Consider the following 18956-nt stretch of genomic DNA (forward strand, 5'->3'; position numbering starts at 1 on the left):
TAGTCTAGCAGTCAGTTTCATGGGCTTGTGTCAGATATAGCCATCAGACAGAGCAAAAGAACTGTCACTTTTAATAAGAGGCAAAAAATTAAATGAAACAGTATGCTTATTACAGAAAAATTAGGCTTTCAAGAGTCCTTTCTGTTATTTGCATAATTTATCCCCCACCCCACCCCCCACATATACACACACTGCAAGCTTTAGGCAATTTCCCTCACATTTAAATAGATTGCACATTTAAGGCTACTTAAGGAAAATTATCACTTTGCATATTTTAATTGTTATGAAGGAAGTGATTTGAGAGAGGTCTGTGGCTCATCCTCTTGAGCCATGTGGTTGCGAAGCTGTCTGATTCGGCTGCTCGGCGCTGCAGCTCTACAGATAACCTCCGAGTTCACTCACATCCACTCCAGTTTCATCAGAATGCAAATGAAGCACAGAACACTGGGACAAGTGGATCTTTGATATTTACAAAATAGCCACTAATAACTTGAGTGTAATTTGTTTGACTCAACTTTATTTTTCTCTTATCTGATTTTTTCCCCCCTCCTGGTCAAATGGCTCTTGTTTAAAAATTCTGTGGAAAGAAACAAAGGGCGTGTTTGCTGCTAGAATTTCAGAGACAGCAGGATGGAGGAAGGATGTATACTGTATATCTGTCTATCTAGCTCTCTCTTATAACAGGCTGCTGTGGCACAAGCCCAAGATAGACTGTGATGTGTTAAACATGAAAACTGAAAACAATGTGCATGCGTATGCAGTTAGGTGCTTTGATCTGCATATCCAACAACAAACACCAGTCACACTTAACACTGTGAAAGGGACAACCTGCTAAAGGAACAATATTATGGAGACTCAATAGAGACTCAGTTTAAGGTGTTACTGACAGTAGGTTGCATTACAGTGGCTACATCGCATTATGGAAAATGGATTCAGTTATCACATATACGTGAATTGTCTAGATACTTACCTCCCTGTACAGGTTTACAGTTTACTGGATTAGTTTAAGTTTAGCAAATACACACAAAGAACATGCAAAGCGACAATTAAGTTTGCACTGATCAGTATTTCTTGATTAATAGAACACAACATGTCACAACAGATAAAGGCTTTATTTCTCATGCTTTGTTGTTTAACATATACCTAAAAATGTTTATGGATGTGGCTACGCCTGCATTGGACGAGTAAAATTATGTTTATCAAAAATGATAAAATTGTCCCTGTGTATAACTTTTAATACGTTTTTTCATTCAGTGATGAAATTTCTAGAATTAACTTGACTGAATTAGTCCAGTTGTCTAGTAGACAATAAGGCAATGTTCTTCAGCATAATAGCCATGCTGAATAAGACAAGTGAATGATTCCATCCTCCAAGGACGGTTCTCCATGGGAAACTGCAATGTTTTAAGTGTTAATGTTATCGCCTTGACAAGTTTATCAATGCTTGTGAGGGAGAGTATTCAGACACTGACAGGCACTGATAATATGAAATTACCTTTTTCCACACCCCTTTGTTTCTGTAAATTAGTTAATTTTACTCAACATCATGTACAACTCAAGTCTTTATTTAGAAAGGCTCTATGGAAATGAAAACAATGTTTTATTTACAATTTTCAGTGCAAAGTATGGATGTTTCCCCAAATGATTGGCATAAATGACATAATACATGTATAAATTTATTTGATTTTATTCTTTAAAACCAGTGTTTTTCACCCTGTGTTTTGAATCATGAAATAGTAGATATATGTTAGATCTGATGATAAACTGCACCCACAGCTGATATACTCACGAGATAAAAAGAGAATTACCGAGACTGACACGATATACTGTCTTTTCTCATTTATGTTAATTGCACAGAAACTTCCCACGCATATAACACCTACTAATTAATAATACCATGAAAGACAAATTTTAAGCATGGTTATTCATTTTACAATAAAAAATAGCCAGTATGAATTTATAAATTATTATGGATCATGAGATTGTATCGGTGAGAGAAGTGGAATAAAAAGTAAGCCTTAAAATCAGCCTCTGTAAACTGCTGCAAACTGAATTACTTTCACGATATCTTTGTTAAACACTGGTGAAATAAAGAAATTATGATTTCAGTTGTCATGGATTGAACACTGTCACAGAAATTGCTTGAAACTGAAATAGCACAGGCTTAAATCAATCACACCATTGCAAATTTAATCAAGTGAAGGTACAAAATGCATCCAGTTTTCAGGAAAAAAAAGAAAACATCTTTATTCAGTATTTCAATAGCCTTTATGTACCTTGAAATTAAAATACATTTAAATTGACTGTACTGTAAGTATGGCAATACATACACACATATAAACATGTATGTGGTGCATTTTTCGTATGTATGCTGTATATCATTAGCAAATGTACAATACATACAGCTATGTGCAAGTTTATTCTCTGTACATGTATATGAAAAGTAAAAACTCAGATTTTTCATATCTTAATGTTATCTCCTCATACTTGCAAGTGCACATACATACACATTAACATGCGCACTACAACAATTAACAAAGGATTAAAGCAATTTGTTACTTTTTAGGAGATGAATTTGCATCGGCGACCTTGTAGAAGACCTTCACAGCCCACAACAATTCAATGGAAACGTGGTATTGTAAATAAACTGTACGTTAGTATGTGCAGATTGACTTCATCTTTGCCCTCAAGGTGCCTTATTTTTTCTGTGACTTTAACTTGACAGTGTAAAGACAGTCTTTTTGAGGTAGACTGCTCAGATTCAAGGGCAAGCTTTTTTTGTTATTTTTTTTCGTTCTTTTAACTTTTTATCCACAAATGCATGACATTCAAAATGACAGGACACAAGTACTACATGTACAATATGTAGCAATGAGGTAGAAATGGTTATAAAGAATGCCAGACTATAAAACTACGTAAGGATGGAATCAAAATCTTAAGCAGTTCTCAACAAAATGTAATTTCAGAAATACAGAATTACAGAAATTTAAGACAGATTCTGAAAAAAAGCGATTCAAGTGATTGAGTTGGCATCACTGTGACACGATGTGCTTATCATAGGTTCTGCTCAAGTGTTGGTTGTGACTGTTGGACCTTTCATTACTTTCATCACCCTCAATAATGAATGACTATTTTTAATGATAACATCTATAGCATGTGAAATATACATCCTATCTGAATAAATGTGTAATTGTTTTCCTCATATCATATTTTGCTGTAAGCCTTTTTACTGTCTACTTGTGATGAAAATTGTGTTACACTATATTGCACTGTTAGGGAGACAAATAAAAAAAAAAAAAAAAGCAAATACGTGACCAGACATGGAGTGATTACAAGTAGTCCTACTACTTAATTTGAGTAGAATACTTCCCCTTTTTAACATAAATCTCTCTGTAAATTCATGAGCAGTCGACCTCTTAAACTTGTAAAATCTGCGCTTGTTAAATGGCACTTAGAGCTTCTTATCACCTTCTTGTCAAAACCCTTGCAATGAGCAAAATTACTTTTAAAATTTAGCAATCATGGACACAGGAACAATTCCAGCATGACGATACACTGTGTGGTATGTGAGATTTTCTACTAACATCTATTTATCCACAGCTACACTGTGGCATAAAGGACACCGAAATTCACAACTTCTTCAAACCAATCATCATATTCAAAAGAAAGCTGTTTTACTTTGGCTTGGGAGCTCTGCAATTGTTTCAGATTTCTGCTCATTTTCTACACTTCTGCAGTTAAAGCAGTAAAAACAACCTTTTAAAATGTATTTTCCATTACTATTGGTCCAGTTTCCTGTGTAACTACAAGTGAAAACAAAGTTGGCTCTGGACCCGCTGGATGTGGTGTATGTATAGAGTAAGTCTCAGAAAAAATTATTACTATTATTAATTATTATAAAAGTATTTTGAAGTTAAAATCAAAGGACCCACATCCATATAATCTGAGAAAACAATACTTACAAACATAAATGGGCATTCATATTCTACACTGTTGTCTATTTAGTTACATGTAGAAATAAAAATTTATTTTATGGTGAATGCTTTGAATCTGGGTTAATCAAATTGTGTGGGGTTGGGTTAATGTTTTACCAATTCCTGTAACTTGTGTGCATTCAATGAAAATGCTGTCATCCATCTTCTGACTAGAGTACATATCTATAAATATATAACACAGATAATGTGAAACTTCTACAAGCTTAATAGCTTTCTCTGCTGCTATGTAGTTTCTCTGCTATTGTCTGGATGCTCTGTATACATCCTAATACAGGTCTGAAAGAGTTAATGATACCAATCCAGGTGTCAGTGATCAATATGCACACTGTCTAATAAAAAAAAGAACAGATAAAACATGTGCAATAGGCAACAAACATGAAGGGACCTCCTTTGAAAAACTAACAAACTAACACAAGGTCCTTTACTGCCTCTGCAGTATTATACACCCACACCTACAGTGCTATCTACTTCAGTGGCATTTTTCAATGTGCGAGTGCTTCGCTTTCCTTACTGCTCAGAGGACATAATACATTCAACAACATTTTACATGCCAATTCAGTCCTGCTCTTTCAGTGCCAAAAACATTGCATGGAAATGTACTGATTAATGGCAGCAAGTAGTGATTAATAGCACTGTAAACACAACAGTTTAAATGTGAAAATGACATGTCAGAGAGTACAAATAACAGTTTTGTGTACAGTGAGACTAGCCTTCAAGACATGTTCTTAAAAAGGAATGCCACTCAATTTATGAATGATATAGTAATGGCCTAAGACAGTCAAACCAATTCTCCTGTAAACTTTATATTAAAATAATGGAATTGGTTTCAAGCCAAACAATGCGTATCAAACGTCACTGCGAATACTGTCACAATTAGATTTTCGATTTGACATCACAGATTCAGGGGCAAACAAGCAATGGCAAAAAGATCCACTGGTGAGTGTTAGCTAATACAGACCAAATTGTCCTTAGGCAAAGGCATAGTGTATCCCAAACCTGATATTTAGTGGTATTCCCCTTTAAGTGCATTATGTGGTGAGAAACAGGGTTCTTGGGAGTTATCAAAATGTAAAGCTAATAGATTTTGCACACAACAAAATACTGTTTGGTGTTCTCTCAAAAGGTTTCCTCATCAAACAAGCAGAATAGGTGCTGACATTTTGCTGTCTTCATGAATTTGTCTTTCAGAGATAACTAAAAAACTGAGGTAGAAAGGAACTTAGGCTATACATAATCCTTAGGTTTCATTAATGATAAAACAGCAGCAGGATGGAATGAAATAGCTCAGGGCAGCTGTCTTCCTCAACCCCAAGATGTTTGTCTGCACCTTTCAAATTTCTCTCAGCTCTGCATCACCACAAGCTAAAGTAATGAATGTAAAGAACCCCAAACAAATTACTTTTTTGTCTTGTAAATAAACCAGAATTACTCTCATACATTCATTGTAGGAACCTTCTTATTTCATTTGTGAGCTTTTTGAGGTATTATATAACCTTACATGGTTGGATGATGGAATTTCAAATGCAAGCCAAATGCTCTTGTAGTTTGTAGTGCTTCGACACAAGCTTATGAGGTACTATACATATCATTATCACTTTCCTGAGTTTTCAAATAGAGAACATCAAAAGAAATAATGGTAGAATTTTACATTTATGTGAAACACTGAATGATTACTGTAAAGATATTTTAACAGCAATTATTTATTGTTTAGATTTAAGTCACATTGTAAAATAATATTTGTTTTTGTAATTTCATCTATAGTGGACAGGCTAAAACAGCAACCAAATTCACCTTAAATTTGCTAGATAACAAACTGCATTGTTCCAGCAAAAACATGTAGATGCTACTGTAATGAAATGATTTACACATAAATAAAACCTGTGTAAGATAATGAAGCCCAACTGTAAGTATGCCAATAAATTTAATTTAACTCAAATTAACCACAACTGTTCACAGAGAGCACGAAACAGACACAGCTGTAAAACACTGTTCTAATGGAAAAGAGAAAGCAAGTTTTTTGTCTCATTTTAAAGCTTTTTTATATTAGCACATGTCACCAATGAAGATTGTGAGGCAAAAATAAAAAACAAACTTAAACAGCACCACCTCAGGCACTTGATAGCAACTAAATCTCAAGATCAGCAGAATAGTATGTATATATATTTATATATATGTATATACAAAAACTGGGGGCGTCTCCTCCAAGTTGTTTGAGTTTTAGTGAGCACATGGCGTCAGCCATATAAAGCATTTAATTCATTTTTACCAATGTGTCATGTCGAGTCTGTCATCTTCTGTCTAAAGCCTTCAAGGACAATCCCTTTGCTGTATATAGTATGTTCATGTCACCACTGTTATTTTTCTTGTTCATTGAAGGCCAAACACTTATTTGTAATCAACTACTGGGTTTAAAGAAATTGTGTTTGATGGGTCTCTTTCATTGAGTACAACCAAACATTTTATTCCACTCAGTGTACATGTCAAGTTCTTTTTGTGATATGCTGGGCTGAAATTTGCAAAACACATTGTCAAAGTCTTGGTAGGAAACCGGTCTCATCTGAGTGGGGTGGATGGTTGACAGGTCAGTACCAGGAATGCCATGGAGAGGACCTACCACAGCCTCTTGACACAGCTGAGCCACCTCCAGTCCTGAAAAGCCCTCTGTCCTCTGAACCAGTAGTGACATCTCTTTGTCACTAAGACAGTAGTTGTGCTGTGAGAGCAATTGGCTGATTATCTGGTGTCGTGCTGTCCCATCAGGCAAGGGGATGAGCAGTCGCTTGGTAAAGTACCTCCGTAGGGACTCTGGGATCTCTTCCGGTTTATTGGTGGAGCAGACCACAAGGACATGGTCCTCAGTAGAGGTCAGAATACTGTCAAGCTGCATGAGGAGCTCAGCCTTGAGGCGATTCACTGGGCTATCCTCACTGAGCTGGGCTGACAGCAGCAGGTCCACCTCTCTGATGAACACCACTGCTGGCTGGCGACACCGGGCCACCAGGAAAGAAGCCTGGATGATCTTGTCCCCTTCCCCTAGCCACTTGGTCACCAGAGCTGAGCTGCTGAGTCGCAAGAAGGCAGCCCCCAGTTGACTGGCCATGCAGCGGGCCAGCAGCGTTCTACCAGTTCCCTGAGGTCCAAATAAAAGGAGGCTCCGAGGTAATGTGGCAAGTCCACTAAACATATCTGGCCTTAAAATGGGCCATAGTATCTCCTCTTTGATGGTTACTTTGGCCATATCCAGACCCGCTATGTCACTCCAGGCCACTGGAGGGCCCTGCTGAAGGATTTCTGTGGTCACCATCTCCACCAGATTGGAATCACTGTTCTTCAGTTGTTCCTCTGCAGCATGGATGGACGAGGTAGCCGTACCAATGTCAGGCCCTGTTAGGGAGTGAGAGAGGTGCTGTCTGTGCTCTTCAGTTTGCTCACTCATGATGGGGGATCCAAACTTGCTGTAGGGCTCACCAGTTCTGAGATCACCCACAGAGCTTTTGGTTGATCCATAGGATGGAGGAGTTAGTGCTCTGCCAGAGTGTATAATGAATTTTCTTTGTTGATCAGAAGACATTGACTGTTTGGTTGGCTTAAAAGCTAAAGACGATGCCTCAGCATTTCTGTCAAAGCCATTGCCTCTGTTTGAGTCTGCGACACTGCTGTCTGTTATTCTGTACATTGGGCTCTGCGAAGAGTGCTGTTGGTTGTAGTTGAAATTACCATAGCTAGAGTCCATTTCTCCATGTCCACTCATGTAGAAAGCTTTCCGTTTTAATGAGTTGGATGTGCTGCCATTCAAAGGTGTTGGTGCAATTGGTGTATGATTAGGGGACTGGTAGGTGTAGCCAGGCAGTGTGGAAGGAGGGATCGGTGTAGGAGCTGCAATACCGGATGGTAGATAAGCAGAAGGAGGGGGTGCTCCCCCAGGGCTATAACCAGGGCCAACAGCAGTCTGAGAAGGATACCCTGTTGGAGGATAATTGTAGTTGGGAAGGTTTGGAGACCCAGCGTTGTAGCTCGGCACTAAGGTAGGGGGAGGAGGTGGGGGTGGTGGTTGTAAGAGCCCAGCACTGTGCAAAGGAGAGGGGTGTGGGGAGGGGAGGGCTGGGGTACTCTGGCCGCTGTAGCTAGAATGCAGGTAGGAGCCGTTGTAGCTGGCAGTATATTCCTGAGAGGGGAGGCCCGAGTGGAGCGTAGTGGCTGTGTGGCTCCCACAGTTACTGCTGGAATAGCTAGGCTCAGACAAGCTGCTGGCCACCCCTGGGGAGCTGCCTATGCTAGCGGACACATCTGTAGGGGGTAGGGCAGCTGTCATTCCAGCTTTGCTCACAGATATAACATCTGGAGCACAATTCATTGGGTAAATCCCCTCCTGCCAGGACTCATTCTCTGACTTTCGCCCATTCATGAGTCCAGTGGTGCTATCAGAGTAGGAACACAGCAGGGCTCTTTCATTTGGGCCCTCTAGGATCCCAGAGTACTTCTCTGCATATTTCTTAAGCAGATTGGAGGCAGTCAGTGCAGAGATGTCATCGTTTGCCCACGCATACTGGTACGTTCGCTGTAAGTGCCCCCGGTAGGCCTCTACTTTGTGTGCTGGCGAGCGGGTAGTGGATGAGATGTCAAAGTGTTGCTCTGCCCATTGTGTGTGCTCTGGGGTCCACTGCATCTTTAGACCTAGATATTCCGCATAAGGAAGAAATATGTCAAAGTAAGCATTAAATCATGGTTAATAATCATTTAAAAATAATATTCTAATATTTCTAAATGTTCTATAGTAATCATTGTAAATAATTCAAATACTGTGAAAAAGTCCATAATGCATGAAGTGCTTGTTGTTTTTCTAATTGCTTGGGTGGAGAAATGGTGGGATATTACAAAGAAAAAAGCAAGAAGTTATTCTGACATAATTAGGGGGATAAAAAAAAGAGAGAGAAAATGTTTTAAATATACCTTGCACCATAATATCAAAATGTCTCCCATATGACAAACAGACAACGCTAACTGGACACACATCATGGTCAGTATGAGGGAACCAACATCTGGTTAGCGTGGTATAATCTACCAACGCAGAGCAGAATGACACAGACATTGCGGGTCAGTCTATAATCCAACTCTCATCTGAGGCATTCTAAGACAGTTTCAAATCTGCTTGGAGGAGAGGAGCAAAGCAATCTTCCTTGGCAGCGCTCTGTTGCTTTCATCACACAAACCCCTCAGCCCAGCATGAATTACATCAACATCCAGTCTGCCTACTGCTTTCTAGTCCACAGAGTGAGGGAGAAAAAAAAACATGCTTCACTTGTCTTTTTCTCTGCAGCCTCTCTCAGCCTCTCTGTATGGCCTTAAGGGTTTGAATGACATAAATAATCAAGTTAAATCCTAAAGTCAATCTGCAAATAAAAGTTTTCACGAATGCTGTCATCTTTTACTCTGCTTGGGATTATCGGAGGATGTACTATACCCCCCTAAAGAATGTAGACTATTAGAGAGGTTACAGCTCAAAACAATCACAGATACTGTGCAGAGCCTCACATATTTTACATCAACACTAATCTGACCAAAAGCTACAAGAAGATATGAGAGATGCATTTAACCAAACTTTGTCTGTCTGTTATACAATGGCCCATGCCCTTGCTAACCAGGCACTGCAGTGCTATACTTTATACTTCAGTAGGTTAAGTTCATATCATAGGATTTAGGCAACAAACAGCCACTGTCCAGAGGCAGATTACAAACGCAGTGTTTGTCTGTAGATTCCCTTCTGACTCCCTCCCAGCTATTTGCCCACTCACCACACTAGACACTAGGAGCTAATTAGCAGGATGATGCTGCACTAATTGTGTTAATTTACAAGGTTTTAGTCAAAGAGATCCATGCTATGGCTCACATAATTGTCAACCATCCAAGCTAATGATTAAGAAAAAGAGCCTGAGGCTAAAAAGCCCGGGCAGACAAACACAGTAGCCATACTGTGGTGGAACAGAAAGGTTCATCAACCTACAGAACATAGAGTATGAAAACAAATTATATTATCACAGGGGACAGTGACAAAGATTTAAATTTCTAAAATTACAAAAATAACAAAACGTCTTTCATGTAAATCAAAATCTTATTTACTTCAAATGTGTATGAACTGAAGAAAATGTATGAATGACACCCTTCAGAATACCAGAAGTCTCACTGACTACTGCTTTAGAATCATGTGCATTCACTGAAGTATTAGTCACCCACTATATTCTAGGTCAGCTGTTTTGTTAGGTTTGTAGATGGGTGCAATGCAAAAGTAAGACTTTTTAAGTGGAAAATTATTTTTCCAGTGCATCCATACACACCTCATGTTTTTTTTTCTTCCTCTTGTTATTACTACATTAAAATACCTTTTTAACAAACTGTTGAATATAACATTTTTTCCACATTATTGCTGAGAAAAATGTTCCCTTCAAAACAAAACAAACAGTATTTGGGCAATAGCAACTAGCACTGTGCTGTCTGGCAAAAATCTCAGCTATTCACAGCATTTACTCACACCACAGCGAAAGTATCAGGATAATGGTTTTTGTAAAATCATTCAGTAGGGTTTATTAACACTCAAGGCACATTTTGTCAATAACAAAATTGCACACAGTTTATTGAGTGAGATTCTTCTATTACTGTTAATCCTCGCTGAACAATGTGCCACTTTGTGCAATCAAAGAAGTGCTACTCGCACAGTGTACTTGAGATCGCTGAGCATCAGGTATTTTATAAAATGGAAACCATCCAAGATGATTATATAAATACAGCACGCTGCTAAAAACAGACTGAGAAAAACTTTCCTTTTCTAAATCGAAAATAACTCAATCCTGAGATTTGGATTTGTGGAGCATTTTCTTCTCTACAGCCAAAAAAGTCTATTCTAGTAATACAGAAGAAAGTTTGTACCATGTTAAATAAACAAAAGAGTTTTAGTATTACATACAATAGCAATATCATAATGACATTGTCATCATAATTTGTGTTGTGTGTAAGTGTAAAATGATTCAGTGCGTCAACCAGTTCTCTCTTATTAAGATATTTATAAAGCATACTATTTGAACCATAATCAGGCTTTAAATTGTTTGGTTTATGGAATGGCTAGTAAATGCATCCACACACAAATATGCATGCAAACACAATAAACACAAATACAAATGAACTGATGTGCACACACATGCAGTACATTAGCATAATGATCTCGTACTTTGGTATTACGGTAAAACGTTGTCCTTTATTCCACCTGCCTGGAAATTCAAATACAACATCCACAGGTTCCTTTGTCTTTCTTTGAAATGGTATAATTACAGAGTGCTCCATTAGTGGAATGTTTTCAGATAGCCTCGAGGCTTGAGCTCAAATTCCACTGATCAGCACCGACAAACAGAGCCTTTGTTAGACTAGTGTGTTTGTCAATTCATAAATCTGCATTATCCTCTATGGTAAAGTTGAGATGATGCTAATATAGGAAGATGATCTTTTTACCCCAACAGTTATCCAATTTTTGGAGTTATCTGTGTCTATTTTATCAGTCCACTCATATCTAAATGATCACACTGCTATATTTGAGAAAACACATATTTGTCTCAACAGCAAAAAAATGGTTCTGTAGAATCATCACTGTGATTAAAAGTGATGTCCTGACAATTTATGTTATATATCGTATATGTCATAGACTATCTCAAAATATTGAAAAAAAGACCAGGTGGAGCTGAAATGCATTTGACATGTGATGTCATGGTGTTTAATTTTTGGTTCAGTGATCATCATCGATGAAACAGAGATGCTGACCTTTTTGGGAACTATTAATCTGGAAGCCTGGGCCGTTTTTAAGCAAACAAGAGTGGGCCTCTACTCTGTCCATCCAATTTCCCAGTGCGTAAATTGGACCGCCGCTTGCACAATTCTCTATTCATTACTGTGCTGCTGAAAGGAAGCACAGAGGTGGCAGAGCGGTTTTCTTTTCCTCATTCTGTGTGTGCGAGAGTGTATGTGTAGGAGAGAGAGAGGGAGGGAGAGAGAGAGAGCAAAATGCCTTCCAGGAGGATTCCCAAGCATAAAGAGCTGGACTTTCCTTCCTCTTTTTTGGTCTGGGGGAGGGGAAGGTGGGAGGGTTGTGGGAGAGGGGGAGGGAAGTGAAAGCTGTCGTAATTGAAACGTGGCCTAATCAGACTCATTACCATTTTTACCAATTTGCACCACCAAAGATGCTTATTAGCTTACTGTGTTTAATAAGCCGCTCTTTAGAAAACTAACTGTAATGAGCTCTTTAAAGTCAGACTTGAGCATGATTATGCACTGGAAGTGTTTTGCAGAGCTGAAGCAGACTGGTACATTTAGTTATGTACAATGTCATAATTAAGCTGCACAAACTCTGCACTTCACACCACACAATAGTCCCAGCTGAGGCAGTAGACATGCTGAAAAGTATTTATAATTACTGATCATTACAACCCTGGGATTTTCATCGCCGGACGTAAACATAATTAGGGGAGCTTTTGCTTTTATTCTGAACACACAGACCACTCTACTTGACAAGCGTGCAAATATTGCAGACAGACAGTAATTACGTTTATAAATAAAAACAAGCTCATATTCATATTCAAATTCACTGGAGATATTCTAAGTGGGGGTGGGGCAAAACATTCTAATACAATGTGAAATGGTAATCGGTATGGCTGCAGAGTCCCATTCATCTCACAGATCAAGTTAAGACTATTTAAACTCAATTTAGAGCTCCATGTGGCAGTAATTCCAATCTTTAGACGGCAGGGTGCCATTTAACCCCTCATTTAGAAAAGATATGCCTTCCTCCGTCACTGTCTTTTCCTGGGCTACTGCCCATACATTTCACAGTCTGACCACCCATGGCAGCAAATTACTACATGTCTCCACACTATCAAAGTCCACCGATCCCGGTGGATTCAATACTAATCCGAACATAAAAGGTGGAAAATGACTGTACAAGCATACACAGTATGTTTATTGTAGTTAACTTGCCAGTCAGGCAGACAACTCCCTGGGACAGGACCTCTCTTTGTAATCATAATGACACTCAAGATCGTACAGGAAGCGAAGCGAGTTACACAGTCCAAGTTTTAGATGAAACAGAGTGAAAAAACCTAAGAGGTAGTCCATTCATTAATGCAATTTATCATGTAGTCAATGGAATGTTCATCGCAAATTGCAAGAGCACAAAACTTGCATACTTAGTCTGACAATGAGAAAAAAATATTCATTGAACAACGCAACTATATCTGGGACATATTTTACTTGATAAATTATTGAAATTAATTAAGTCACTAAATTTACTTGTCAATTAACAAATCAATTGTGTCATGTATTATCACTTAGTTTGTAAATAATTTTAAGTTAATAAGACATTTTTATGTCAAAAATAATGACATTTTAATAGTTTGGCAAAGTGAACTTGTGTAAAGGTTTTAGACACAAACAGTCTCAGTTCTATCAGAGTTGAGATACACATCTTGACGATGCAAAGAATCTGATGTATGGATTGGCTCAATCCAACACATAGTTCTCCTGAAAAATTACACTACAACTTTGGTTGCAGGTGGGAAACGCAGCATTCAAAGAAATTAAGGGAAATTCTGACTAATCCAGTTGGTTTAGACAAATCATAAGTGTGGAGCCATGCATAAATTGCATGTATAAATGAATGTGGTCATTACAATATATTATGGCAAAGTGTGTGCAGACATCTGATTTGTGATTTACGGGTGCTGCATTTACAGTGTTAATCCTTAACACTTGAAATGATGATACAATGAATGCCATATTTTATATATTTTTTAGTTGATGTTTTTTGGCAATAGTCTGTACATTTTGTAAAGACTTCTCAATGTGATATCAATGATATTTCCATCATTAATTGGGAAGTCTACCATTACCTTTTTTATCCATATTCTCAATCAGAATACACTGCGGTGTTTTCACCTGCCAGAAAAGAGCTACACCGCAATGTGTGGTAAATTCATGCTATCCGCCAGATCCTACCCCTCTGTGCAGTCCAACTCCAACTAGTAGGAGTTGCTAGTGCTCGCAACATGATCCCTAACTGGCTTCCCACCTGCAAACACTGCCAACTGTGTTCTTTAAAACACATGCCCAAAATGGGGGCACCACTTCCGGGAACTAAATTCCAGTGTCTGTGTGGCCAATATAAAATAATTACATATAATATAATAAATATAAATCTGTGTGTGTTGCACAAAATTTCACACAAAACAATCACATTATTGAACACATAATATTAAATATTTTACTACAATAACGTACTGTATAATCTGTTTTTTAGTAGATGAATCCAGCTGTGTTGGCCGGTGTCTATTTAGTATTTAGTATAACTATTTTTCAGGAAGACAACATTTTCTAAAAAGGAAGGCCACGAGTCATTGTCTACAGCTGATAAATGAAACACTCAATGTGGTCCCTGCTTATCTGTGCTTGACAGTTTACAGTGCTTGATACCAGCAGTATCAATGTAAGAAATGTATTCCTGAACTATTAAAACATATTGTGGTGACCAGAATTAAAAATGTGCATCACTACTGAAGTCACTTCAGCAGTCATTGTATGGCCCAAGTGGCCTCACTCCTTCTGATCACCATTACTAAGCCAGCATCCAAGTTGTAATCTAAATGAATTTGGTCACGAAACATCAAGCACCTCTCATATCCTGTTTTCATACATTCAATTTGAAATGTCAGTATATACTCTCACATACTGCACAGAGGCACAAAACAAAAAGTCACAAAATAAAATCAACAACACAAGACCAAAAACTAGAAATGCTTTCTTAAAGGCAGATCTATAAAGAGCTGCTTAAGTGATTTAAAAAATACACTGACTTTGTTGTTTCCAGAGTAAATTAGAAGTTGTTTGTTTTTACCACCACAGGGACAGCCCAACAATGGGCGTGCTGGGACTAGTGTTAACAGTGTCCCGATGTCATCATATGGAATTGAGAAGGATGGTTTCTGCAGCTGTTTGGCAGCTCCATAACTGACTACCTGAAATCAGTTTGGCGCTTAAACTGACTCAGTCAAAATCATTACTTCATTAGCTCACCATCCCTCTCTATGTAGCTGCAACCAAACTGTACGCCATGCTGCCAGGAAGACGATTCACTGCCACATGGTTTCACCTCTAAATAAAAGTATAAATCCTTAGTATATAATACCAGTTTTATCTGCAGCTACAGTGAATGTACTCTTGCAGCGTCTGTTATATATGTCATGTATTTGTGTTATATACAAGATGGTGGTTATGAAAAAAAGAAACAAGAATGCCTAAAAATGTATGAATCTACAGAGCAGCACATTATTTTAACAGCAGCTGTAAGAGCTTGTAACTGAATAAAACTGTTTGCTGGCACAGGGCTGGTGATGATTTGAATAATTCATCTGAAATGTAATGAGAAGATGTAAATGTTCCCACTCAGAAATCATTTCATAATTGAACTGTACAAATGCCCACTTTGGATTTTAAATTACTGTTAAACAACTCTGTCTTTAAAAGAGGTAGTATAAAACATATGACTGTGTACTGTGTAAATGTTTTGGTATTCAAAGTGATGATATAAAAATACAGCAGAGTTCACACCAGTGTTGAGGATGAGAGCAGGCAATACACAGGGAAGGTCCTGAAGTTGATGTTGACACTTCTTTTCATGGGATTTTCTCTATATATTCAAAATAATGAAGACACAGAAGAATACACACAATATAATTTAAGTTTCCTTGTTAAATGTGATCTTTTCTAAAAAAAAAAAAAAATCCAGATTCTACAACCTTTTGGTACACAGTGCAGCAACTCAATTCGAGCCATCTGTAGAACAGCTTGCACAGTATATTAATAACATCTTGACTTGTTACTTCTAAACACATTCAAGGAAAGATTACTGGATGTTGTTAGTGACAGCAATATGGTAGAGTAAGCAAACTTGTGCATAAGATGTTCATACTATTCTTGCCATAGATAGACACCATATATGGAAAACTTTACAGTGATTCTCAGCCGTTGAAAACTTCAATTTGATAACATAATGCATTCTTTGTTACATACCCTTGATATTCTCAAGTCCCATGGGTTTTCGGGCTGAGCTAATGATAAACTCTATTGGCTTGAGGGGAAAATGAATTTCTCAATTTCCCCAGTAATACAGTAAATCGTGAGTTTGAGAGATTCTCTGAGCTGTCATTTCTCTGTCTCAGTGATGCTAATTAAACCATGACTCTTCAGGCCAAGAGGCCCCCGAGGCTACATCTTCCATTACTACCCTAAGTATAGCTAAATCCACACACGCTAAACTAACAGCTCTCCACGCACAAGTAGAACTTGTACACTGAATAAAACTAAGACAATTATAGGAGACAGGCTTCATAGTGCTCTGTAGTGCATAATACTGATGAATACTCAAATGGCTTGTTAGCTAAAAGAACACAACCGTTGAATTCAAGCACTTGGTGAAACTAGTACAGTAGAGGCGGTGGTTTTGCGAGCCTCTATGAAAGTGGTTACTCTGCCTCTCAAGGGATCACTTACACACTTCAAAAGAGAAGAGAGGCAGATAGTGACCTTGCTACATGAAGGCTCATTGACCAAAAGCTACTCACTAACATCTTCATTCCCCAAAGTCCTGTTACCTCAAGGAAGACTCCAATCAAAGAGGCACAGGCCGGTGGGAAAAACACGCAAACAGGAGAGAGAACATTTTGATAGGATTTTCTGGATTTTTTATCATATCTTGACTTTTACTGTAAGGCAGCGGTTTAATGGCACCAGGAGCCAGTCATCTGATTCACAAACCAACAGGCCCCATTGGAAATTAACAGATTATCTTGTTCACTGGTCCGATTCACAACTGTGATTACTTCGCACTTCCAACCATTAGACTTTACAGCCATGTTAGCCTGGTAAAGACAGGAAGGGAATCACATTGTAAAAAAATCTCATTGTTCACAGTGTGATCTTGAGACACAAATCAGAATGAAAAAGTGTATGTTTTTTTTGACCAACAGCTAGCTACATAGCCAGCGGCATTACTTCAACCTTTTACAGAGAAACTGCTACTCTGTTTAAAGTCTATAGCTAACGCAGAACTGTCTGTTGCTATACGCCAATGTTTAAGCATTTATATTCAATAAAAATATAGCAACACATCTGTGCTTTGATCTGATGGTAAACACGAATATATCAAATGAAAAATGTACTATTCTTTTTTCTACGACAGAAACATCACACAGAACACAATACTCATAGAACTCATATTTCCTGTATGATAACCGAACCTACATAATTTGTTTGATTTAGCTTAAAATCATTCCACGCAGTCATACAGAAATGAATGCAGTTCATAAGCAACATTTGTTTTGCGTACACAAGGAAAGCCATCTGTTGTTCTATTTATCGTTTCCTACATGTTAAACTGATCAAAAGTTTAAATTGAACTCTAATTGAAAGTACCCAAGTGAACAGAAAAGGGATGTTTGCCTGTAACCACTGCCAGCTTTTCATTGAAGCATTCTGAAGCATTCTGTGGTATCGACTGCAAGTCTCAAAGAAGGTCACTTCTCCAACACAGGCCAGACAAAAGGTGAAATGAGACAACTGAAGCAATCTTAGGTCAATATGAAATAGAAATCTCTCAGCTATACTGTAATAAAGTTACTGAAGTGCAGTAGCGAAGCCATAAAGGGGAACTTTTACAAGGAAAGAGCTGTCTAGGAGATTGGTTCGCCCACTGGCAAACAATGGCTTCTAAGAGCTAAGGTGGCATGGTTAGTACAGTACCATGGAGCTGAATTACAGCATTGTGATAATTGTGACAGTGATCGCTACAAGTTATGTCAGAAGCTGCTGCACAGAATGTTATCACATAAAGGTTCCATGAAATAGTTAGATAAGATCTTTCAATATGAAACAATAAAGGCAGGGGGGAAATGATGGGATTTAGTAGTGACTTTATTTAAAAATACTAATAATTAATAAACTTATGATACTGTTGCCAGACAGGTTTTATATTATGGGATGGGGTGGCTCTATGATCACATTATTAATGACATTTATATATCCAACTAATATGACATTAAGGGTGTGACTTTATTATAAGAAATATGTGGAAATGCATTTTTGCATGTATTTTGCATATGGTAATAGCAGAATAATACACTAACAGATATTCAGCATTTTATGGGATCTTTAAAAGTTCCATATTACTCCATATTTCCATATTATTTTTGTGAAATTTGTATCATCGTTTGTGTGTGTGTGTGTGTGTGTGTGTGTGTGTGTGTGTATCTGTCCACAGCTAGTCTCGCATACTAATGACCCCATCAGCCTAATATTTTTGTGCACATTTATGACTGCATGCTCAAGGACCTCTCGTGGTTGCGGTGATTCACAATTTTTGAAAAACCTATTTTATAGGTAGGTAGGTAAGTTATTTACGTCAGTTAAGTTAGGTTATGTAAATCACTACGCAGCCTTTATCGCTCTTTATACTACATCACCTGACATTTTTTTCTCTATGACATTTGTACGTTAAATGACACGCTGTCTCTTCACAATATAAGTCAGTAGAGACTAAATGGCATGAAATGGATGCGAAAAAAGCAAAAAAGGCATTGTGATAACACGCAAAATGACTTGAGACATTGTCCTGTTATTCATATGCCATTTAGTGATACCAGGCCTAGCGGAGATCTGCACTCTACTTAGTGCGGTCTTCGAGTTGTTACTAATAATAATAAGTAATCTGGCTCCATCTGTTTCTTGAAAATGGCCATTTAAGCTTTAGAAGCCAAGCATGTCGTGAAACATGCTTTAATAAAACTGCAGTCTATGTTCTTCTTTTCAACCATTTACTGTAACACTTGCACACTTCAGAACAGAACATGAAACATGGTACGGTAAACACAATAACAT

At 37.9% G+C, this 18956-nt stretch overlaps 1 protein-coding gene across 3 annotated transcripts in view; it reads right to left on the bottom strand.

Annotated features, from left to right (window-relative positions):
* Positions 1–1544: 1544 nt before the first annotated feature.
* The window catches only part of fign (fidgetin), a 29017-nt gene continuing 11605 nt past the window's right edge, over positions 1545–18956 (bottom strand). For all 3 annotated transcript variants that reach the window (XM_044217527.1, XM_044217525.1, XM_044217526.1), the window contains one exon: positions 1545–8669. In XM_044217527.1, coding sequence (XP_044073462.1) covers positions 6433–8661 — 2229 coding nt within the window. In that variant the 5' untranslated portion in view covers positions 8662–8669 and the 3' untranslated portion in view covers positions 1545–6432. The remainder of the gene's footprint in view (positions 8670–18956) is intronic.

The sequence above is a fragment of the Siniperca chuatsi genome, linkage group LG12 (assembly GCF_020085105.1).
Source record: "Siniperca chuatsi isolate FFG_IHB_CAS linkage group LG12, ASM2008510v1, whole genome shotgun sequence".
Taxonomy (NCBI): Eukaryota; Metazoa; Chordata; class Actinopteri; order Centrarchiformes; family Sinipercidae; genus Siniperca; species Siniperca chuatsi.